A 19397-nucleotide genomic window follows, 5' to 3' on the forward strand; every position below is an offset into this window, starting at 1 on the left:
ATATAATATTACTATATATATATATATATATATATATATATATATATATATATATATATATATATATATATAAGCTACATTCGATATAATTACCTAATACGCTTATACTTAGTGCATTGTACAACGTAAGTATATATATTACATATATATAAGCCATATTCGATATAATATTACCTAATACGCTTATACTTAGTGCATAGTACAGCGTAAGTATATATATTATATATATAAGCTACATTCGATATAATATAACCTAATACGCTTATACTTAGTGCATAGTACAGCGTAAGTATATATATTACATATATATAAGCCATATTCGATATAATATTACCTAATACGCTTATACTTAGTGCATAGTACAGCGTAAGTATATATATTATATATATATATATATATATATATATATATAAAAGCTACATTCGATATAATATTACCTAATACACTTATACTTCGTGCATAGTATAGCGTAAGTAATATATATATATATAGATAGATACACACGCACGCTTCGTAGTACTATTCATCCCTTGTATTACAAAAGTGTTAACGACTAACATTTATATTCTTTATTTACTAAATACAAAAGTGATTGACCTAAATAGCGAGCAACTTTGGTCGCTAAACATACATAATTTTAAATTAGCGACCTAAGTTGGACGCTAAGCTTAAATCAGATTTATTTATCTTTTTTATTATATTTAAAATATTAACCGGGTCCCAGATTAACGACCAAAGTTGGTCTCAACCTGTTTTCTCTTTATATAGCGACCAACCTTGGTCGCTAATTTTAAATTTTATTTATTTATATTTTGTTAATTTTTAAAAATAATGTTATAATTATTAAAATTTAATAAGTGGGTCCCATGAAGCGACCAACATTGGTCGCTAATCTGAGTAATTCTTTGACCAAGCAAGTCTGACCAGTCCGGTCAACAGTTTGACAAAATTTTCGACCAAGTTGCGACCAACGTTGGTCGCTAATTTATTTAAAATCATTAGTTTTTTATTTTCACTAGTTTAACGACCAACTTTGGTCGCTAAATTTTGGTCGCTTTATGCAGGAATTCTAGTAGTGTTTGGTCCTCATCTTTTTCTCATTCTCATTCATATTCTCAAACTCAACATCCATCTTATATACAAAATTTCAATTCAATCTCCCTCTTTTGTTCTCCACTCATGTTGTTTGTCCATTGCTTCTCCACATTTTGATATGCTTCTGATTAGACTTCAAGTTACCTTTCCCATTAATTTGGGTATCACGAACACAGATCTTGACCTCTACGTACAATAAAAACAAGAATAACTTCAATCAAATATATATAAAGCAGCACTATATAGATAAAATGTGTTTTCAAGTAAGTTGTAAATACCAAATTTCATTATCAAGAATCAAGTTGCTCATGAACTAGTTACTTAATATAATAACAAAGCATAACCGGGACCCAGCTAAGATATAGGTAGAACATATATGTTAATGACCAGCGTAAAAATAATCTAAGTAACTATAATGAAATCTATAGCATATGCATCCAAATAGACAGTAATGAGTTCTGAATTGACCTTACTGACTGTTTCTAACTAATTTGTGATTAAACGTATTTGATTGATTTGTTAATTAATACATGGATTGCTTTAGTTCTCTTCTTCAAAAGGTGGATTGTTACTCTACCATATAACAATGCTAGATAAGGTCCCTTACTTATATTATGACAAATTATAATGCAAGGATAAGGTTGAAAAATGAAAGTTAATTTATTGACCTGCAAATTAGACGCAATGGTGCCAAAATTTCACGGTATAGCCAGCTTTCCGACTGATCAATCAAAAATAGTCAGCGTTTACCAAGTCAATGAAAAATAGCTACCGTTTTGCTGCAATAGAGACCGGTCCAGCATAATATACTGGAGTTCGGTGCACTTGTGTATGAACTCCAGCATATTATGCTGGACCGGTATACTTTGCTGGCTCCAGTATAATATACTGGAGACTGGAGCACTGGTGCTCCAAACCCCAGTATATTATACTGGACCATTATACTTGCTGGAACTCCAGTATATTATGCTGGAGTTCTAGTGTATTTATGCTGGAACTCCATCATATTATGCTGGAGTTCCAGCATACTATCCTGGAACTCCAGTATAATATGCTGGAGTTCAAGTATACTTATGCTGGAACTCCAGCATAATCTACTGGAGTATTTTCCGGGTTTTGAATTAGTGTTTTTGCTNGTTTTGAATAGTGTTTTTGCTCAGATTTATCTTTACATAAAAAATGGCTAAATTTCGATTACTTTTGAAATTGAGCTATTTTTGAACGACCAGTTGTAAATCTGGCTATTTTTAAAAATATCCCCTCAATGGTATTTAGTAAACCCATAGTCCCATATTTTCCTAGTTTAATCCGATGAATCAAACTCATGAGAGGACTAATATTTCTGATTTATAATTTATAATTAATTAGGAGTATTTTATATATTTTATAATGTCACCTAATGCTTCTTATATTGTGATGCGAGTAATAGCCTGGTTGGCCAAGCTTCTCCAATAGTGGAAGCACTTTTTTTTCAAAAAAAGTGTTCTTTTTTCGGAGTTGAAGTGTTTGGCCAAGCTTTTGGAAGAAAAAAATGCTTTTGAGGAGAAGCTGAAGCAGAAGCAGAAAAAAGTAGCTTCTCTCCAAAAGTATACTTAAAAGAAGTTTTTAAAAGTTTGGTCAAACACTAATTGCCATTCATAAGTGCTTTTCAAATAACTATTAAACACAAACTGTTTCTCACTAAAAATACTTTTGAGAAAAACACTTTTTAAAATAAGCTGATTTTTTCGGCTTGCCAAACATGCTATTAATAGAAGTCTTTTATGCTGTTTTCTAATATCAGTTACTTAGGAATTACAGTGTGACAAAGGTGTCAAGTTAGGTAGGTACGTGCATTCTGCAAAAAAGTAACCAAAAGGGACAGGGTAATTTGCAAGACATGTCAAACCATTCTTATACTTCATTCATTCATGTACTCCTTTTTTTACCCTTTTTTCCCTCTTGTTTTTCCAAGTATATATATTAATCCAAGATTTCCTATTTAAAAATACCTCATCCTCTCAATTAATATATCTCCACCTTCTTTGTTTTAGCTCCAATAAGAAAAATGAATATTCCTAAAAGCATATATTTCCCTCTTTCCATAGCAATTGTGGCCATTTTGGCATCAATTTCCTTTAAGATATTTGATCGTTTAACTTTGGAGGAATTATCATCTCCTATTATCTCAAGAATAATTCACAGCAATATTCAACGAGGTCATCATCGTCATCACCGTGATGACAAAAAACAATCAATATGTGACAATTTCTCCCCAAATTTCCCAACTATAGATCCTACTACAACCTCCATTCTCTGTGTTGATCATAATGGTTGCTGCAATTTCACTGCAGTTCAAGCTGCTGTTGATTCAGTTGGGAATTTCAGCGCGACAAGGACCTTGATTTGGATAAACAGTGGCATATATTTGTAAGTCCTTTATCCTTTGAGTTTTAATGCAATAACAACGTAAAAAATTATTTACACTATATGATAACTACAAGTAAGTCTGCATAGTTAATAAGTGAAACAAGTTACCTTAAAAAAAAAGGTAGACAACATTCTACAAACATATTAAATTACAGTACGTACTAGTGGTGTAAAAGTTCATTAGATTCTGTGTGCACAATTAGCTAAATCATTGTTCTTATTGTTCTTGGTGTGCATGGACCTGGTTGGTTCGGTTTTATCAAAACCAAACCAAACCAACTATATATATCGGTTTGGATTGGTTCGCTTTTGTCATTTTTTCCGGGTTTTTCAGGTTTTTTGTATTTCAATCTTAATTTGTTAAAGTTTTGATAAACGAATATATTTTTAGTAAAAATTACAACAACTGACAAACATATGATGTATTAAAATATTCTTATGGGAGAATTTTTGTAGTAACATGTGATAGTTATTTTCTTAGTCGTCTTATAATAATTTTTCATTGATATACGCTTTCAAGGTACCAAATTTAATAATTAAACATAAACATCAATATGAGATCAAAATAATCATATGTTCTATTTAATTTTAAAATTATCGAAATAGCATTTCAAATTCGAATAAGATAAAAGAATTTAATATATCTTGATACATGATATTAAAGAATAAAGAGATTGACGCATTTCAATAACACTTGATAAGAAAGTGATGGTACAACCCATTATTTTTTAATCTATAAAAATGATGCACTTCATAGATATATTAAAATATCGCATCGCATGAGAGGATCCCAAATATCTAGATATTTTCAAAGAAAATTCTATAAAAGTCTTAAAAGTATATATAAAAATTATATATTTATATGTCGGTTTGGTTCGGGTTTTTTTACTTAATACCAAATCAAATCAATCCTAGTCGGGTTTTTAATCGGTTTATTTTGACTTTTCGATTTGGTGCGATTTTCCGGTTTGGTTTGAACACCCCTGCTTCTTGGAATAACTTTATTCCTTGCTTTGTTGTTGAATATAAGGTATTATCTGAGCTAAAACGACTAATTTTGTTTTTTTGCATGCAGTGAAAAGGTCATTATTCCAAAAAACAAACCTAATATCACCTTTCAAGGGCAAGGGTATACTTCAACAGCTATTGTATATAATGACAATGCCAATTCTTCACGTGGTACATTTTACAGTGGCTCTGTCCAAGTATTTTCCACCAACTTCATCGCTAAGAATATAAGTTTCATGGTACATCACCCTTGCCCTACTCTATTCATTCATCTTAATAATGCATCAAAACATAAACAAAAAAAGGAAATTTCCTCTAATGCAAGCGTAATTACTACTCCTATATTATATATTGTGCAAAGTACTAGCTTGTCGTAATGTGTTGGAAAAAAATGCATATAGTTAAGTTATATGCATCAACAATAACAAATTAAATTGTCAGTGTATATAACTTATATCCTGTACACGTCGTTATGTTTGTGAATACAGAATGTAGCTCCGATTCCAGGGCCGGGGGCGGTAGGAGCACAAGCAGTGGCCATTAGGATAGGAGGAGACCAAGCTGCCTTCTGGGGTTGTGGATTTTTTGGAGCTCAGGATACCCTCCATGACGATAGGGGTCGCCATTACTTCAAGGAATGTTATATTCAAGGTTCCATCGACTTCGTTTTTGGCAATGGCAAATCACTTTATGAGGTACATACAGCTAAAATTATGTTATCTGAATATATATATACACTATATTAAGGTAGATAGCTGCACTTTGCGAACAGTCACTAGAGTAGATATATAGAGTTTTTATCCGTGTAAAGAAAATACACTTTGTATATCGGTCTAGGGGATAATCAGGCGCGAATGTAGCCTTTTGGCTACGAATTCATCTGAACACATAACTTTCGATATGGAATATAGATATATTATGTAAAAATGTATTAAAATCTCAACAGATATTAGATTGAACCCATAATTTTAACGGTATAATTAATTTAGAGCAAAGTTGAACTCATTAAATTTCAAATCCTGAATCCGCCTACAAAAAAATACCAATAGAAAATACGTTAGGTGTATATAGCCGTGTTAGTTGGGGACAACACACTCATGCAAGTTTTAAGAGGCCAAAAGGAGAAGAGTTTAGTCCCTTGAAGGACAATAATGACATTGGAATGATGTAGAGGAAATGTTTACTATATTGGAAGACGAAAAGAAGATTTGAAACACCTTGAACATACATTCAATGGTCACTTAGTCTGTAGAAAAATATCTATAATATCTTTATAAGTTTCGCCAACATTAAGATTAATAATATATCTGTACCTAGTCAAACACTACCATATAAGTTGGGACGGATAGCGTGACGACATTTCAAATGCAGAACTGCCAGTTAATATCAATGGCGAGTCCAGGATCGAGGTCGATAAATGGAGCAGTGACAGCACACGGCAGAGGTTCCAAAGAGGAAGACAGTGGATTTGCGTTCGTAAACTGCAATGTGGGAGGAAGTGGTAGGATTTGGTTAGGCAGAGCATGGAGGCCTTTCTCAACTGTAGTGTTTGCCAACACTTTTATGACTGATATTATCTCTCCAGACGGCTGGAGCGACCTCAATGACCCTTCAAGAGACCAGTTAAGTTCATTTCTCTAATATAATACTCCCCCGTCTTTCCATCTAGGATTTAGACAACGTGAGTTTTAAATTTTATCTATCTATCTATCTATCTATCTATAGAGTTCGAGCTGACAGCAATTGATGCATTCAGAGATCTCGCTGGTGCTGGACTCATTCATATTTGATTAATTATTTATTTAGTATCTATATATGTTATGTTCAAATACGCTAGTACTGTTACAAAACATGATTTTTGCAACGTAAAAAGGCAGCCCGGTGCACTAAGCTCCCCTTATGCACGGGATCCGGAGAAGAGCCGGACCACAAGGTTCTTTGTACGCAACCCGGTGCATTTCTACACGGATTTTTGCTACGTAATCGCTTAAAATTCTTGTTCTGTCTATTAATGTAGAGTTTATATATGAACTGATTAGAATGAGCACAGGACAATCTTCTATGGGGAGTATAATTGCTCAGGAGCAGGATCAAATATGTCGCAGAGAGCACCATATGTTCAAAAGCTTAACGACACCCAAGCTCTTCCTTTCCTCAGCTCGTCTTTCATTGATGCTGATCAATGGCTACAGTCTTTCTCTAACTAGAATAATATTCTTCTTTCATAGACATCATTCTTCAAATTATTCTTTCTTATTTTTAACTTGATGTACGTACGAATATATTACTTACTTTGCCTAATAATGTATGCATCAAACTGTATTATTTTCTGTATACAGTGATTTCTCCACATTTCTTCATCACGTGAAGAAGATATTGTTGTTGTAATGTACATTGTATATCATTCTTTAGTAGAACAAAATGAATATTCTATTTATATTCGGTGTTCTGTGAACCTTGTGTAGGTCGAATTATTTAAGTAAGAACCTAATAATGGATCTTTAAGGGATATAATAGGATGCTTAAGATTTATACATCTTTAATTAGAGATTTTGGTTTTGAATCTTTGAAATAAAAAATCTTTTGACAAGAAAAGCTTCACCCTTTACTGGAGCTAACTGCGACGCAACATGAATCTTTCGAATACTAATGCCTAAAGGGGGGAAAAACTAGCAATTGGAAACCTGAGGCCCGCACAGTTCAAAAAAACAATTCAATATATCGTTTACTGTTAAAAAATGGATAACAATTGAATTTATATGCGGTTTTAAGGATATGTGTACTAATTCAATACAAGTGACTAATGACGTTAGATAAACAGATAAAAGTTAGATTAAATAGCCAAACCAGTGATGATACCGAATCCGGGCTCGGTTAAAAGCTTAACAAGTAACCTGCATTCGGTTCGGAGCCAACACTTATGAAGAACTTATGAACATAGATAAGAACCTTGAATAACTTTAGAAATAGAGAAAACAAATATGAATTGCCTTGGTATGCGTGTTACAACATGTGTATTGAATAATAAACTTCCCCTATATATAGTAGGGGAATTTTATCCTAATTACAATTCTAATAAAGGTAAAGATCTTCCTTCTCGCTAATCACCGATCAACTGCTGATACGGGCCGAGATTCACGCCGTGATATCTGGTTGGGCACAGATATCATGACCCTTTGTTAATCGTGTGGGGACGTTTGGCAATGCTCTTCGAGGTCTAGTTATTCAAATCGGGTCCAGGGGCATGGTCTCGATGGCTCTGGAGGCAGGTGCTTTGTTCGGGCCTTGATACGGGAGGTTGCAGCTTTGATTTTTATTCATTGTAATTACGTCCTTGCTTCATTTCCCCCACCGGGAAATCGGAGTGCTCCTTAGCCTCAGTTTTACCTGTATACAGATAGTCCTCTCGTTTATCAAAGAGTAGGTTTTCCGAAGTGATGAGAAATGACAAATGTTCTCCGGTTCCTTCCTCTGTACGTTCGTCGAAACGTCCCATCAGTCGTGTCGTTCTGACTTCGGACACGTGTCAACCATCGGCTGGTTACCTCCGAATGCGAAGCGACGCGATCCTTCCCTATAAAAGCTTCCATCCCCTGTTTCTTTCCTACTTTCCAAACAAGCTTCTACCTCCGAATTCCTTAGCTATTATCAACCTTCTTCAAACCTTCATATCTTCATTCTTGATCTTCAATTTCTCGTAGTTGTTTCTAGGTTTTTATCCAGATTTTCTTCAAATCTTCACAATCTATTCTTTATCCTTCAAACTCGTTCTTTCAAACCTTCATATTCTTTCTTTAAATTCTTAAAACTTCTCCAGATAACAATGGCTAAAATATCAAATATGTTCCTCAACAAGTTGCCTCTTTATCTTCCCAACCGGCCGCCGGTACTGAGGCGGTTGCTCCTGAAGTAGTTACCCTCAAAACGGTAGCTCCCGAAGTGGCTGCCACCTAGTCGGCTACTACCGAACTGGCTCCCGATCCCCCCTTGAAAATGTTTATTCCCGGGGGGTGCTTAATTGCGGAGGAATTCAAGGTCGAGAAACCCTCGTCCAAGCAGAACCGGGATGAAGGAGCATCAAGGTACATATGCTCCATGATGGAAGACGTCCTTCCCGTGGTCTGAGAGGACTGTAATTGGGAAGGTAAGGACGTGGTATTCCCGGGCCCGAGGACGCTATTACTACCCACGTGGAAGGGTACTTAAGTGTTTACACTTACCCTTTCACGCTGGGCCCGGTGGACCCAGTTGTTTTAGATTTTTGTAAGAGATACGAGGTCTCCCAGGGGCAAATCCACCCGTCTCTATGGAGGATTGTGATCCTTATTCGTTACTTCGTGAATAAGACCGAGTCTCGTCGATTCACCATTTATCATCTACTCCATTTATACAGTCCCCCGAATCTTCCGAGGGGGACTAGTCTTACTCGTCGGGCCAGAAAGGCCCCCTTTTCGAGCATTGATGAAGATCGAGACTGAGGCTGGAAAGGACGCTTCGTTCGGGTGAAGACCAAAGACTTGATCCCTCCCGAGTTCATGCCATTCCATGAGAAGTGGAATGCATCTCGTAAGGGCAGCCTCTCCTTAAGCGTCAATGTTTTCTTCATTTTCTTTCTTTTCATTCATACTTGTGATTGTGCAGCCGTTGCCCGGGTTTCAAATGTTGTCCCTCGGCTTAAGGAGTGGATCGAGGCCATCTGCAAATAGATGACATACTCCGATCGCGCAAGGCGCAAGATTTTGAAGGGCCGATGGAAGGCCCATTCTCATGGTAAGGTCTTTCTCTGAATAGTTAATACCATGCTATTAACTTATATCATACTGACTTTTCTTCCTTTTTTTTGTAGGTTTGCATAAGACCACCGAACTTAGGCCTTTGGAAGGGGACGAGGACGTTCCTTGTCCATTGATCCCTGTATTACGGGACAGCCCGGGGCTGCCGTGGGGAAAAAGAAAAAGAAGAAAATAAAGGCTTCGGGCTCCCCTAGCTCCATGGTGAAGCCAAAGAAAAGAGTGGCTCGTAAGCGCAAGAAGAGCTCCAGCTCTCGTTCGCTTCTTCGGTCAGGGATAAGTCCGAAGAAGACGACATGAGCAGGCGCCAGCCAAGGGGGAGATTCGTAAGGCCGACCTCCCTCAGACGCGGGATACTGATATGGAGGCGGGGGCCGAGACCCCCCGGCTCCGCTCCAAAGGAAGCTCGTGGTGTAATAAAAATTTTGGAGATGCCCTCCTACACCGAGTCCATGCTCGAAGAGGCCCTAGCAGGAAAGGAGAAGTCCAACGAAGGGATCCATGGCATGGACGATCCCTTTCATTCTTTCTTTGATGGTGTGGACTCGTCCACTTTGGAAGATTTTTTCGGGCTGGGTGACTGTAAGTCGTGAAGAAGGATACATTTCGGAAGTTAGAGGGCCGAGTTCGAGCCCAACATTGATTAACCAATTACCCGCTCCGAGGTGGACCCTGGTCACAAGTGATCAGTCATTCACACTATCTCGGAGGATGCTCGGGTTCTATCTTCCCTTGTGGGCGTAGCCAGCTACCTCCGATGCCTGGTAACCGAGGAGGACCAGGCAAAAGTGAACGAGGTGAATGTTCCGTGCCTTTTCAATTAGGCGTAGCAAGCGCTGAACCAAGTAAGGCATCCTTACATCTTTTTGGATTTTACTCAGGTTCTGATGTCTCTCACGTCTTTCATTATTTCGCAGGCCTCGGTACTTCATCATGAGAGCTTTCTCTGATACCGGTTTGAGGTCAATCATCTTGCGCTCGAGCTCAAGGAGCAGGCTCAAAAAATGGATATGTACAAGCTCCTCAGCGAGCAACAGGACGGGGCCATCAAGGACCTTCAGGTCGAGCTAGATAGGGCTTAGAAGGAGGCTTCGACCCTGAGGTGGGAACAGGCCGACCTGTTCCAAAAGGTAAAGGTCTTTGAAGTTAGAAACAAGGAACTAATCATGGTGACTAACGACCAAACCTCACAGGTCCAGGAGAAGATCGACTTGATCGCCCAACTCCGAGTTGAAATGAACGAGGTCCAAGCCATGGCTGATGGTTGGAAAAGCAAAATGGACCGGCTGGCTTTGGAGAAGGAAACAGCCCGAGCACAACTGGTATCGGTACAGGTTTAACTTTGGATGGCAAAGGAGAAAGACGACAAGCGATCCCAGCTAAACGACGAACTCCTAGCAACGGGATGGCATCAGTAAAGAATATGAAGCAATAAGGTCCAAGTTGGACACAACCTCCACCGATGCTGAAGAGATGGTGGCCCAATACAAGGACGACGTTGAAACAACTGAGGCCCGACTGAAAACTAATACCAAATATATGAGGTGGTTCTCTCATAGGGAGACCCTCTAAGAGATCCATGCCCGAGGCTTCGACCTGTCGGCCAAGATCGAGGAGGCAAGGAAGCTTGAGACTGAAGCAAAGAAACTTTCTAAACCCGAGGGTACAGAGGAATCCGAAGGCTCCGATGGTTCTGGGGCCGAATCGGGTCCCGACGACGATCAGGCGTGAATGCCTTAGAATTTTTTTTGTTTTTGTGTTTTTTTATTTGAGGCCGTTTTTGTTGGGCCTTTGTAAAGACATTCTAGAATATATAAAATTTTCCTTTTTGGCAATTTTGAGTCTTCACTTTTTTAGCATCTTTTCTGTTCTTGCCTTTACATAGAATCAAATGTAGTAATAAGTCATTTGCTTTTCGGAGGTCCGAACAGGGTCTGACTTTGATGCAACTTTATTTTCTCGAGGCTTTGAAAACTCAGAGTGGCCGAAAGTTTTCCCAAGATGCTTAAGTGATCTTAGACGATGCTTTTGCTGAGGTAACCCTTTAGCAGGTTTTGAATTTTTATGAAGGCCTTTTGCTTTGATTACGGGCTTCGGACGTCTCCGAGCCGTTTTTAGGGTGGTCGTAGCCTTTTGGGTTTATGCATTACCTAATAGGTTTTGTGCCTCCGGGATTTTGATAGCCTTGAATTGCCCGATCTTATTCCGGACGATAGTCCTAGATTGGGGGTAGCCCTTGGGCTCGATAGTCCCCAAATAGGTATAGTCGTTAGGCTCGAGTAGGGGTAGCCCTTGGGCTTGACAGTCCCCGAATAGGGATAGCCTTTAGTCTTGATGCTTTAAGAGGCAAAAATATGTAATAACATGTGGAAACTTTCTTTCTTTTCTGTGTGTAAAGTACATGATCGAAAGCGTGTAAAAGCTTGTATTATGGCTAAGGTGGCCTATGCGGGCACGGTTCACTCGGACCGTTTGGCCCTTACAATAAATCCTAACCGCCGAGCCTAAGATGTTCAAGTACAAAGTTTCATTCTTTTCTTGCTAGGAAGCCTAACCCGAGGGTGATGGCCCCCAGTATTCGAGGTCGCTCTTGAGAGGGCTCGGATACTGTTGATGCGACCATTGACTCCGATTTAAAACCGTTATTCGAATCTAAGTTAGCACGATTTAGTGTTGCCTCGTCAAAAACCTTGTCGGAAAACATATTTGGGACAAAATCGGTTTAAGGGGAAAAGAGTGCAAGGCGTGCTTTCAGGCCTAATAGTCACATTCTCCTTTGGATGTTGCCTGCAAATGTTAGCCCGATTCATAATATTATAGAAAAGTAAAAGAGATCGTACCTTAGCAGTAGTATCGCTTTAAATGCATCACGTTCCAGTTGTTCGGTAGTTGTGCACCGTTTCCTGCCTCGAGTTTGTATGAGCCTTTGCCAGTAACTCCGATGACTCGATATAGTTCTTCCCAATTCATCCCCAGCTTACCTTCGTTCGGGTTCCGAGTGTGCAATGTTACTTTTCTTAACACCAAGTCCCCAATCTTGAAGTGTCGAAGGTTGTCTCTTCGGTTGTAATACCTTTCTAGTCACTGTTTCTTGGCGGCTAACCGGACTAGGGCGGCCTTACGTCTTTCATCCAATAGTTCCAAGCTCGTAGTCATGGCTACACCATTTGATTCTTTGGTCGCATATTGGAACCTGAGGCTCGGTTCCCCCACTTCGACCAGTATCAATGCTTCGGCACCGTAGACTAACGAAAATGGGGGTGGCCTCAGTACTGGACTTCAAAGTTGTACGGTATGCCCACAAGACTTTGGGCAGAATTTCCTTCCATTTCCCTTTGGCACCGATCAATCTCTTCTTTACGTTTTGAAGTATGGTCTTGTTTGTTGATTCCGAATGTTCGTTCCTACTAGGGTGATAGCGCGTTGATAAGATCCTTTTGATCTTCGAGAAACTTTTTTAACTTGCTGCCGATGAATTGCTTCCTATTATCACACACGATCTCGGCTGGTATCCTGAACCGGCATATTATATGGTCCCAAATGAAGTCAATGACTTCTTTTTCCCGAACTTTCTCGAATGCTTGTGCTTCGACCATTTAGAAAATAATCGGTCATAAATTGTATGAATTGAGCCTTACCAGGTGCCCACGGTAGGGGACCGACGATGTGTATTTCCCATTTCATGAACGGCCATAAGGACAAGACCGAATGGAGTAGCTCCCCGGGTTGATGGATCATCGGTGCGTGCCTTTGACAACCGTCGCATCTTTGTACAAAGTCCATTCGTCTTTCTCCATGTCAATCCAGTAATAGCCAGCCCTGATTATCTTTTAGTCGGCCTTAATTATCTTTCGAACCAAAGATTCCACCCCCGAATGGTTTCTGCAGGTGCCTTCATGAACTTTCCTCAAGACATATTCGGTATCTCCCGGCCCCAAGCATATCGCGAGCGGACCGTCGAATGTTCTTCTGAACAAAGTCCCTTCGGACAGGTTGAACCTGGCCGCCTTCATGCATAGAGCTCTTAATTCCTTAGGATGCGAAGGCAACTTCCCAGTCTTCAAATAATCTATCTATTTGTTCCTCCAATCCCAAGTTAAACTCGTTAAGTTTATTTTGGCATGGCCTTCTTCCACTACCGATTTCACGAACTGTACGATCGTTCCCAAACATAATTCATCATTGTCAACTGATGGCCCCAAGTTAGCCAGAGCAGCGGCCTTGCTATTTAACCCCGGGATACGTGTTGTAGGGTCCATTCCTTGAATTGATGCAGCGTTACATGTAATTTGTCTAAATACCTTCGCATTCGTTCCTCTTTTACTTCGAACGTCCCATTGACTTGATTTACCACAGGGAGGGAATCGCATTTAGTTTCGACCACCTCGGCTCAAGGCTTTTAGCCAATTCGAGACATGCAATCATAGCCTCACATTCAGCCTCATTGTTAGTTCATTTCATAGTTCTAATAGACTTCTTAACCACGTTTCCCGTAGGCGATTTCAACACGATGTCGAGTCTGGACCCCTTTGCATTCGAAGCACTGTCCGTAAAGAGGGTCCAGATTCCCGAGAAAGTCCCCGAGGTTAATAATATTTCCTTTTAGACTTCGGGTATTAAGGCCGGGGTAAAGTCGGCTACGAAGTCTTCCAAGATTTATGATTTGATGGCGGTTCGAGGTTGATACTTGATATCGTACCCTCTAATTTCTATGGCCCATTTGGCCAACCGACAAAAGAGCTCAGGTTTGTGCATAATGTTCTTTAGCGGGTAAGAGGTTATGACACATATGGGGTGGCATTGAACGTACAGTTTCAACTTTCTAGAGGCGCTTAGCAAAGCGAGAGCCAGTTTTTCCAGGTGAGGGTACCTTGTTTTAGACTCGCCTAGAGTTCTACTTACATAATAAATAGGAAATTGCGTACCTTCCTCTTCCTAGACTAGGACTCCACTTACTGCCACTTCGGATACTGCCAAGTAAAGGTATAGCTGCTCATCTGCCTTTGAAGTATGTAGTAGGGGCGGACTCGAAAGGTACCATTTGAGTTCTTACAAAGCTCGTTGGCACTATGGAGTCCAAGAAAAGTTATTCTTCTTCTTCAATAGCGAGAGGAACGATGGCTTTTGTCTGAGGACCTCAATATGAATCGGCCCAAGGCGGCGATGCGCCCGGTTAGTCTCTGAACGGCCATGACACTGTGCACTATGGTAATGTCTTCTATAGCTTTGATTTTATCTGGATTGATCTTGATGCCTCAGTTGGACTCCATAAACCCAAGGAATTTTCTAGATTCGACTCCGGATGCGCATTTTTCGAGGTTCAATTTCATATTGTATCTCTTCAATATGTCAAAGGTTTCCTGCAAATGTTTCAAGTGGTCCTTTGCTCGCGGGGACTTAACCAACATGTCGTCAATAGAAACTTCCATTGATTTTCCTATTTATTCTTTGAACATCCGGTTTACTAGGCGTTGATAAGTGGCACGGGCGTTTTTTAGTCCGAAAAACATTACATTGTAACAGTAGGTGCCGAACTTAGTGATAAAGGACTTTTTTTCTTGATCGCCCGGTTCCATCCGGATATGGTTGTACATGTAGTAAGCGTCGAGAAAACTAATTATCTCGTGCTCAGCCGTTGCATCGATCATACGATCGATGTTAGGCAAAGGAAAAGAGTCCTTAGGGCATGCCTTGTTCAAGTCTTTATAATCTACGCACATTCTAAATTTATTTCCCTTTTTAGGCACTACCACTATGTTAGCTAACCAGTCCTGGTATATGACTTCCCGAATGGGACCTATTTTAAGGATTTTAGATACCTCGTCTTTGATGAATGCATGCTTGACTTCGGATTGGGGTCTCATCTTCTGTTTAACCGGGTGGAACTTCAGATCCAAACTCAGCTTATGAGTCGTTATCTCCGTCGGGATCCCTGCCATATCAAGATGGGACCAAGCGAAACAATCTATGTTAGCTATAAGGTACTTAATGAGTTTTTTCTTGAGCTCAAGAGTTAACCTTGTGCCCAGGTATACCTTCCAATCGGGCAAGTGTTCGATCAAGACGACTTGCTCCATCTCCTCGACTGTTGACTTGGTGGCATTGGAATCATCAGGGGCGATCAACTTCTAACTTCCCCCTTATCTTGGATAAAGTTCTCTTTGAGTAAGGAGTCCTTCTCCTTATCAAATATACAACCTTTTCGATCAGGAGATATCAGATATAACAACTTAAGCTTATCTCCTTCACGTGCATCCCTTATGATCGAATCTGCCCGTGTCTATGTACACTGTGTATGGACCTGGTTCATGCTTGAGTTCCTTTGTCAATCATCAAAACAAACTTCACTTTGGCCAACACTTCAAAATATCGAGCATACGAAACTTCTTCGGGATTGGCTTTGGTGTTGCGCTCGGAGGGAAAAGTTTTTGGACAAATTTCTTGGAGTCAGGCCTTTCATTATCGGGGGTGCTCCTAGAATTTGATCTACTCTGGAGTTATAGGTCTCCAATTTTTTGTCGTTGGCCTCAATTTTGTTCCTCAAGCATCTTTATTGTTTCGGGGTTGGTCTTGGGCTCAGCTTCACCCATCCTTTCCGTGATTTGCTCATTCCTACGGGTGTTTTTCCGGGATTATTCGGGATCAACTTTGCTGGGGGCGCAGCTTTGGTTCTGCAGCTAGGCTATCGCCTCCTGTTGGTCTTGTAACATTTTCGAATATCACCCGCAGATTGATCCTGTCGCCTTCACTGTCAGGCAAACCTCGAGCCGTTGATCGGGTTCCTCCGCGAATGCCGTTTTCGGGGTCGGTTGGAGTTGATGGCCACATGTGAGTTGACATTAATTGGTTCTGCAACTGGGATCCCGTTGGGGTTAGCAGGGGCACCTCGTTGCTAGGTACAATATTGTTGTTTTCGCCGGGGGATCTAGAATCAACATCAACGTTCAAGTGAGCAGATTGAGAGTTTGACGTTTTCAGATAGATCTGAAATTAAAATCTCAAAGAACAAGTGTAAACAAAAGTGTGTTATGGATAACAATTGAATTTATCAAGTGTGTTATCCATTTAAAAATTAGTGATAATGTAGAGATCATTATGCACAAGTTGCGTACTGTAAAAGAGATTTTGCCTTCAAACAGTCTTATACATTATATTGCTAAAACACATTTTACATTTGTATGCAGATACTACACAATATGAAATTTAATACTGTCAAAACAAATGGATTGTTTGTGCATAGATATTTGATGTGACAAATCAATCTTACATTATGAAACAGTGTTTTATAGTTTAGTGTTATCGGAATATCGGCAGGATTTAGAAATCTAGTACATAATGTTGGATTGAACTTTTACTGAAGATGACAAGAGATATCTTACTGCTTTTCCAAGCATTGAAGAGGTCAAAGATACCATTTTCAATGAGTCCAGATAGCACTGCTGGTCCATATAGTTTCAATGACAAATTCTACCAAAAGTGCTGGAACACAATCAAAAAGATGTGTTTGAATTTGTTATGGAATTCTTCAAAGGGTCCAACTTGACCAAGTATTACTCTCATACTTGCTTAGTGTTAATTCTCAAAGTTGAATCCCCCTCCACCTCCTCTGAGATTAGGCCAATCAGGTTGTCCAATTTTTCTAGTAAGATCACAAAGATCTTGTCTAGTAGATTAATCCTTTATTTCCTAGACTAATCTCAGACAACCAAAGTGATTTTGTTACAGGTAGGCTGATAACTGAAAATGTCATGCTAGCCCAGGAGATAGTTCAAGGAGTGACAAAGGAGAACAAAGGAGGTAATATGATCATCAAATTAAACATGAAAAAGCTTAAGATAGGATGTCTTGGAAGTTTATCGCTGATATTTTAGAAACATTTGGCCTCTCACATGAGTGGATTGATTTGATTATGGGATTGGTTTCAGGAGTGTGGTTCTCTGTTATTGTAAATGGCTCTAGAAAAGGATTTTTCTCCTCCTCTCAGGGTTTGAAACAAGGAGACCCCCTCTCTCCTTCTCTCTTCATATTGAGAGCAGAGGTACTATCCAGAATGCTTAATTCTCTATAGTGTCAAGACTTCACCCCTTTTACAATGAATTAAAGAGACCCCAAATTAACCACTTGGCTTATGCTGATGATATTATGCATGATATTTACCGGTGGTAATAACAAGTCAGTGAGATTAGTCATGAAACAAATTAATAGATATGAAAAAACTTCTGGCCGAAAGGCGAATAATGATAAGAGTTTTCTCATTACTGATTGTAACGACCCGACCGATCGTTTTGAGCTCTAGCGCATCGCAACAGTATCATGTGTGAATCGGGTTGCACGCCGTAATAATATGATGTTGAGTACAGTTCCCTATATCTATTCTTGTGTGTTTTGTTTCTCACTTTCTGAGGAAGGTTCATAACATCTTTTTGGTTGTTTAAGTAGTTACGTGGGTGGAGTAGTTCTTCCAGTGTTTGCTTTCCTTACATATCACATTCGAGTTTGTAGCTTGTTGGTACATTGTGGCATCATATGAGATTTTTTTGGTAGTGTATGAGGTGGCTTATTGCCTGAGCAGTTTATACTGGGTGAGACAAGATTATTGGACCTTGAATCAGTGCGATCATATTTATGTGAAGCATATTAAAGAGCAAATATCGTTATTTGGTTCATAATGGGGTAATGGTTCTTGTCAGGAAGAGAGACTCAATGATTTGCTGACTCGGCAGTCGGTTATGAATTTCCACACATCTCTTCCATCGTGGCAGCATTGCAAGATTTGGAACATGACTTATATGTGTCATGCGGTTTGTTGTGGGCATCGGATTCGTGGAATTTCGGCTATTGTTATCAGAGGATGTTATTATGGTCATGTGAAATATGCAGTGCATGGTGTGAATTCAGAAAAGGTATGCAATCATGTTTTGGTACAGTGTGTAGTGACTAATACGGTGTTCGTATGTTGAAAGCAGGCCCGGTGGAGAGTTACGGATGTTGGAATTTGGCTATAAGGGTTATTTGACTAAATAAAAGGGAGAATCTTCAGATTGACTCGAGCTTATGTGCACAACTGGGTTATGGTAGTACGGGTAGGTGCACGAGGTGTTAAGTAGTGATTTTGGAGAACTTCAAAGCAGTTCATAGCACGTTCGAGGATGAACGTATGTTTAAGTGGGAGAGAATATAACGACCCGACCGGTCGTTTTGAGCTCTAACGCGTCGTTCGGCAGTTTGAGACCTCGAGTAGCTTCACTTCATGTATTATGACTTGTACGTGTGGTCGGGATTGAATTCCGGGAAGTTCAGAGTTGATTTGGATGGAGAATTCTAATTTCGGAAGCTTAAAGTTGGAAAAATTGACTAAGGTTTTACTTTTGAGTAAACGACCTCGGAATCGAGATTTGAAGGTTCCAACAGGTTGTATGTTGATTTTGGACTTGGCGTATGTCCGGATCGAGTTCGAATGACCCGGGAGCGTTTCGGCGCCTATTATGGAAAGTTGGCATTTTGGAAGAATTTCATAAATTTGGGTTGAAGTGCATTTCAATGTTATCGATGTCCGTTTGGGATTCGGAGTCTGGGAATAGCTCCGTATGGTGATTATGGTATTGAGAGCGCGTCCGGATGTGGATTTGGAGGTCCGCATGTCATTTCGGGATCATTTTGTGAAACTTAGAAATTTGAAGGTTTTTGAGAAGTTTGACCGGGAGTGGAATTTTTGAAGTCGAGGTCGGATTCCGATTTCGGAAGTTGGAGTAGGTTTAATGTCAATTATGACTTGTGTGCAAAATTTGAGGTCAATCGGAATTGATTTGATAGGTTTCGCCATCGAATGTAGAAATTAGAATACCTAAGTTTATTAGACTCGAATTGGGGTGTGATTCGTGTTTTTAGCACTGTTTGATGTGATTTGAGGCCTCGACTAAGTCCGTGATATGTTTTGAGACTTGTTGGTATATTCGGACGGGGTCCCTGGGGCTCGGGTGAGTTTCAGGGTGGTTTCGGACCATTTCTAGGCCATTTTTAGCTGCTGGTTTTTGACTACAGAAGTGTGCTACGCGATCGTGATGAGTAAAATGGGAGAAATTGGCCAGTGATTCG

The 19397-nt window shown here is 39.6% G+C and overlaps 1 protein-coding gene across 2 annotated transcripts; it reads left to right on the forward strand.

Moving 5' to 3' along the window:
• Positions 1 to 3085: 3085 nt before the first annotated feature.
• Positions 3086 to 6953, forward strand: LOC109213111 (probable pectinesterase 8). Of its 2 annotated transcripts, none has more exons than XM_019376873.1 (5): positions 3086 to 3504; positions 4580 to 4751; positions 5001 to 5207; positions 5884 to 6134; positions 6552 to 6953. In XM_019376873.1, exons 1-5 carry the CDS (start codon positions 3143 to 3145, stop codon positions 6778 to 6780), a joined length of 1221 nt encoding a protein of 406 aa, XP_019232418.1. In that variant the 5' UTR covers positions 3086 to 3142; the 3' UTR covers positions 6781 to 6953. The 2 variants fall into 2 exon arrangements, with proteins under 2 accessions (XP_019232418.1, XP_019232419.1); XM_019376874.1 differs by having other exon boundaries at positions 6563 to 6953.
• The last annotated feature ends 12444 nt before the right edge of the window (positions 6954 to 19397 follow it).

This window comes from Nicotiana attenuata, unplaced genomic scaffold (genome assembly GCF_001879085.1).
Source record: "Nicotiana attenuata strain UT unplaced genomic scaffold, NIATTr2, whole genome shotgun sequence".
Classification (NCBI taxonomy): Eukaryota; Viridiplantae; Streptophyta; class Magnoliopsida; order Solanales; family Solanaceae; genus Nicotiana; species Nicotiana attenuata.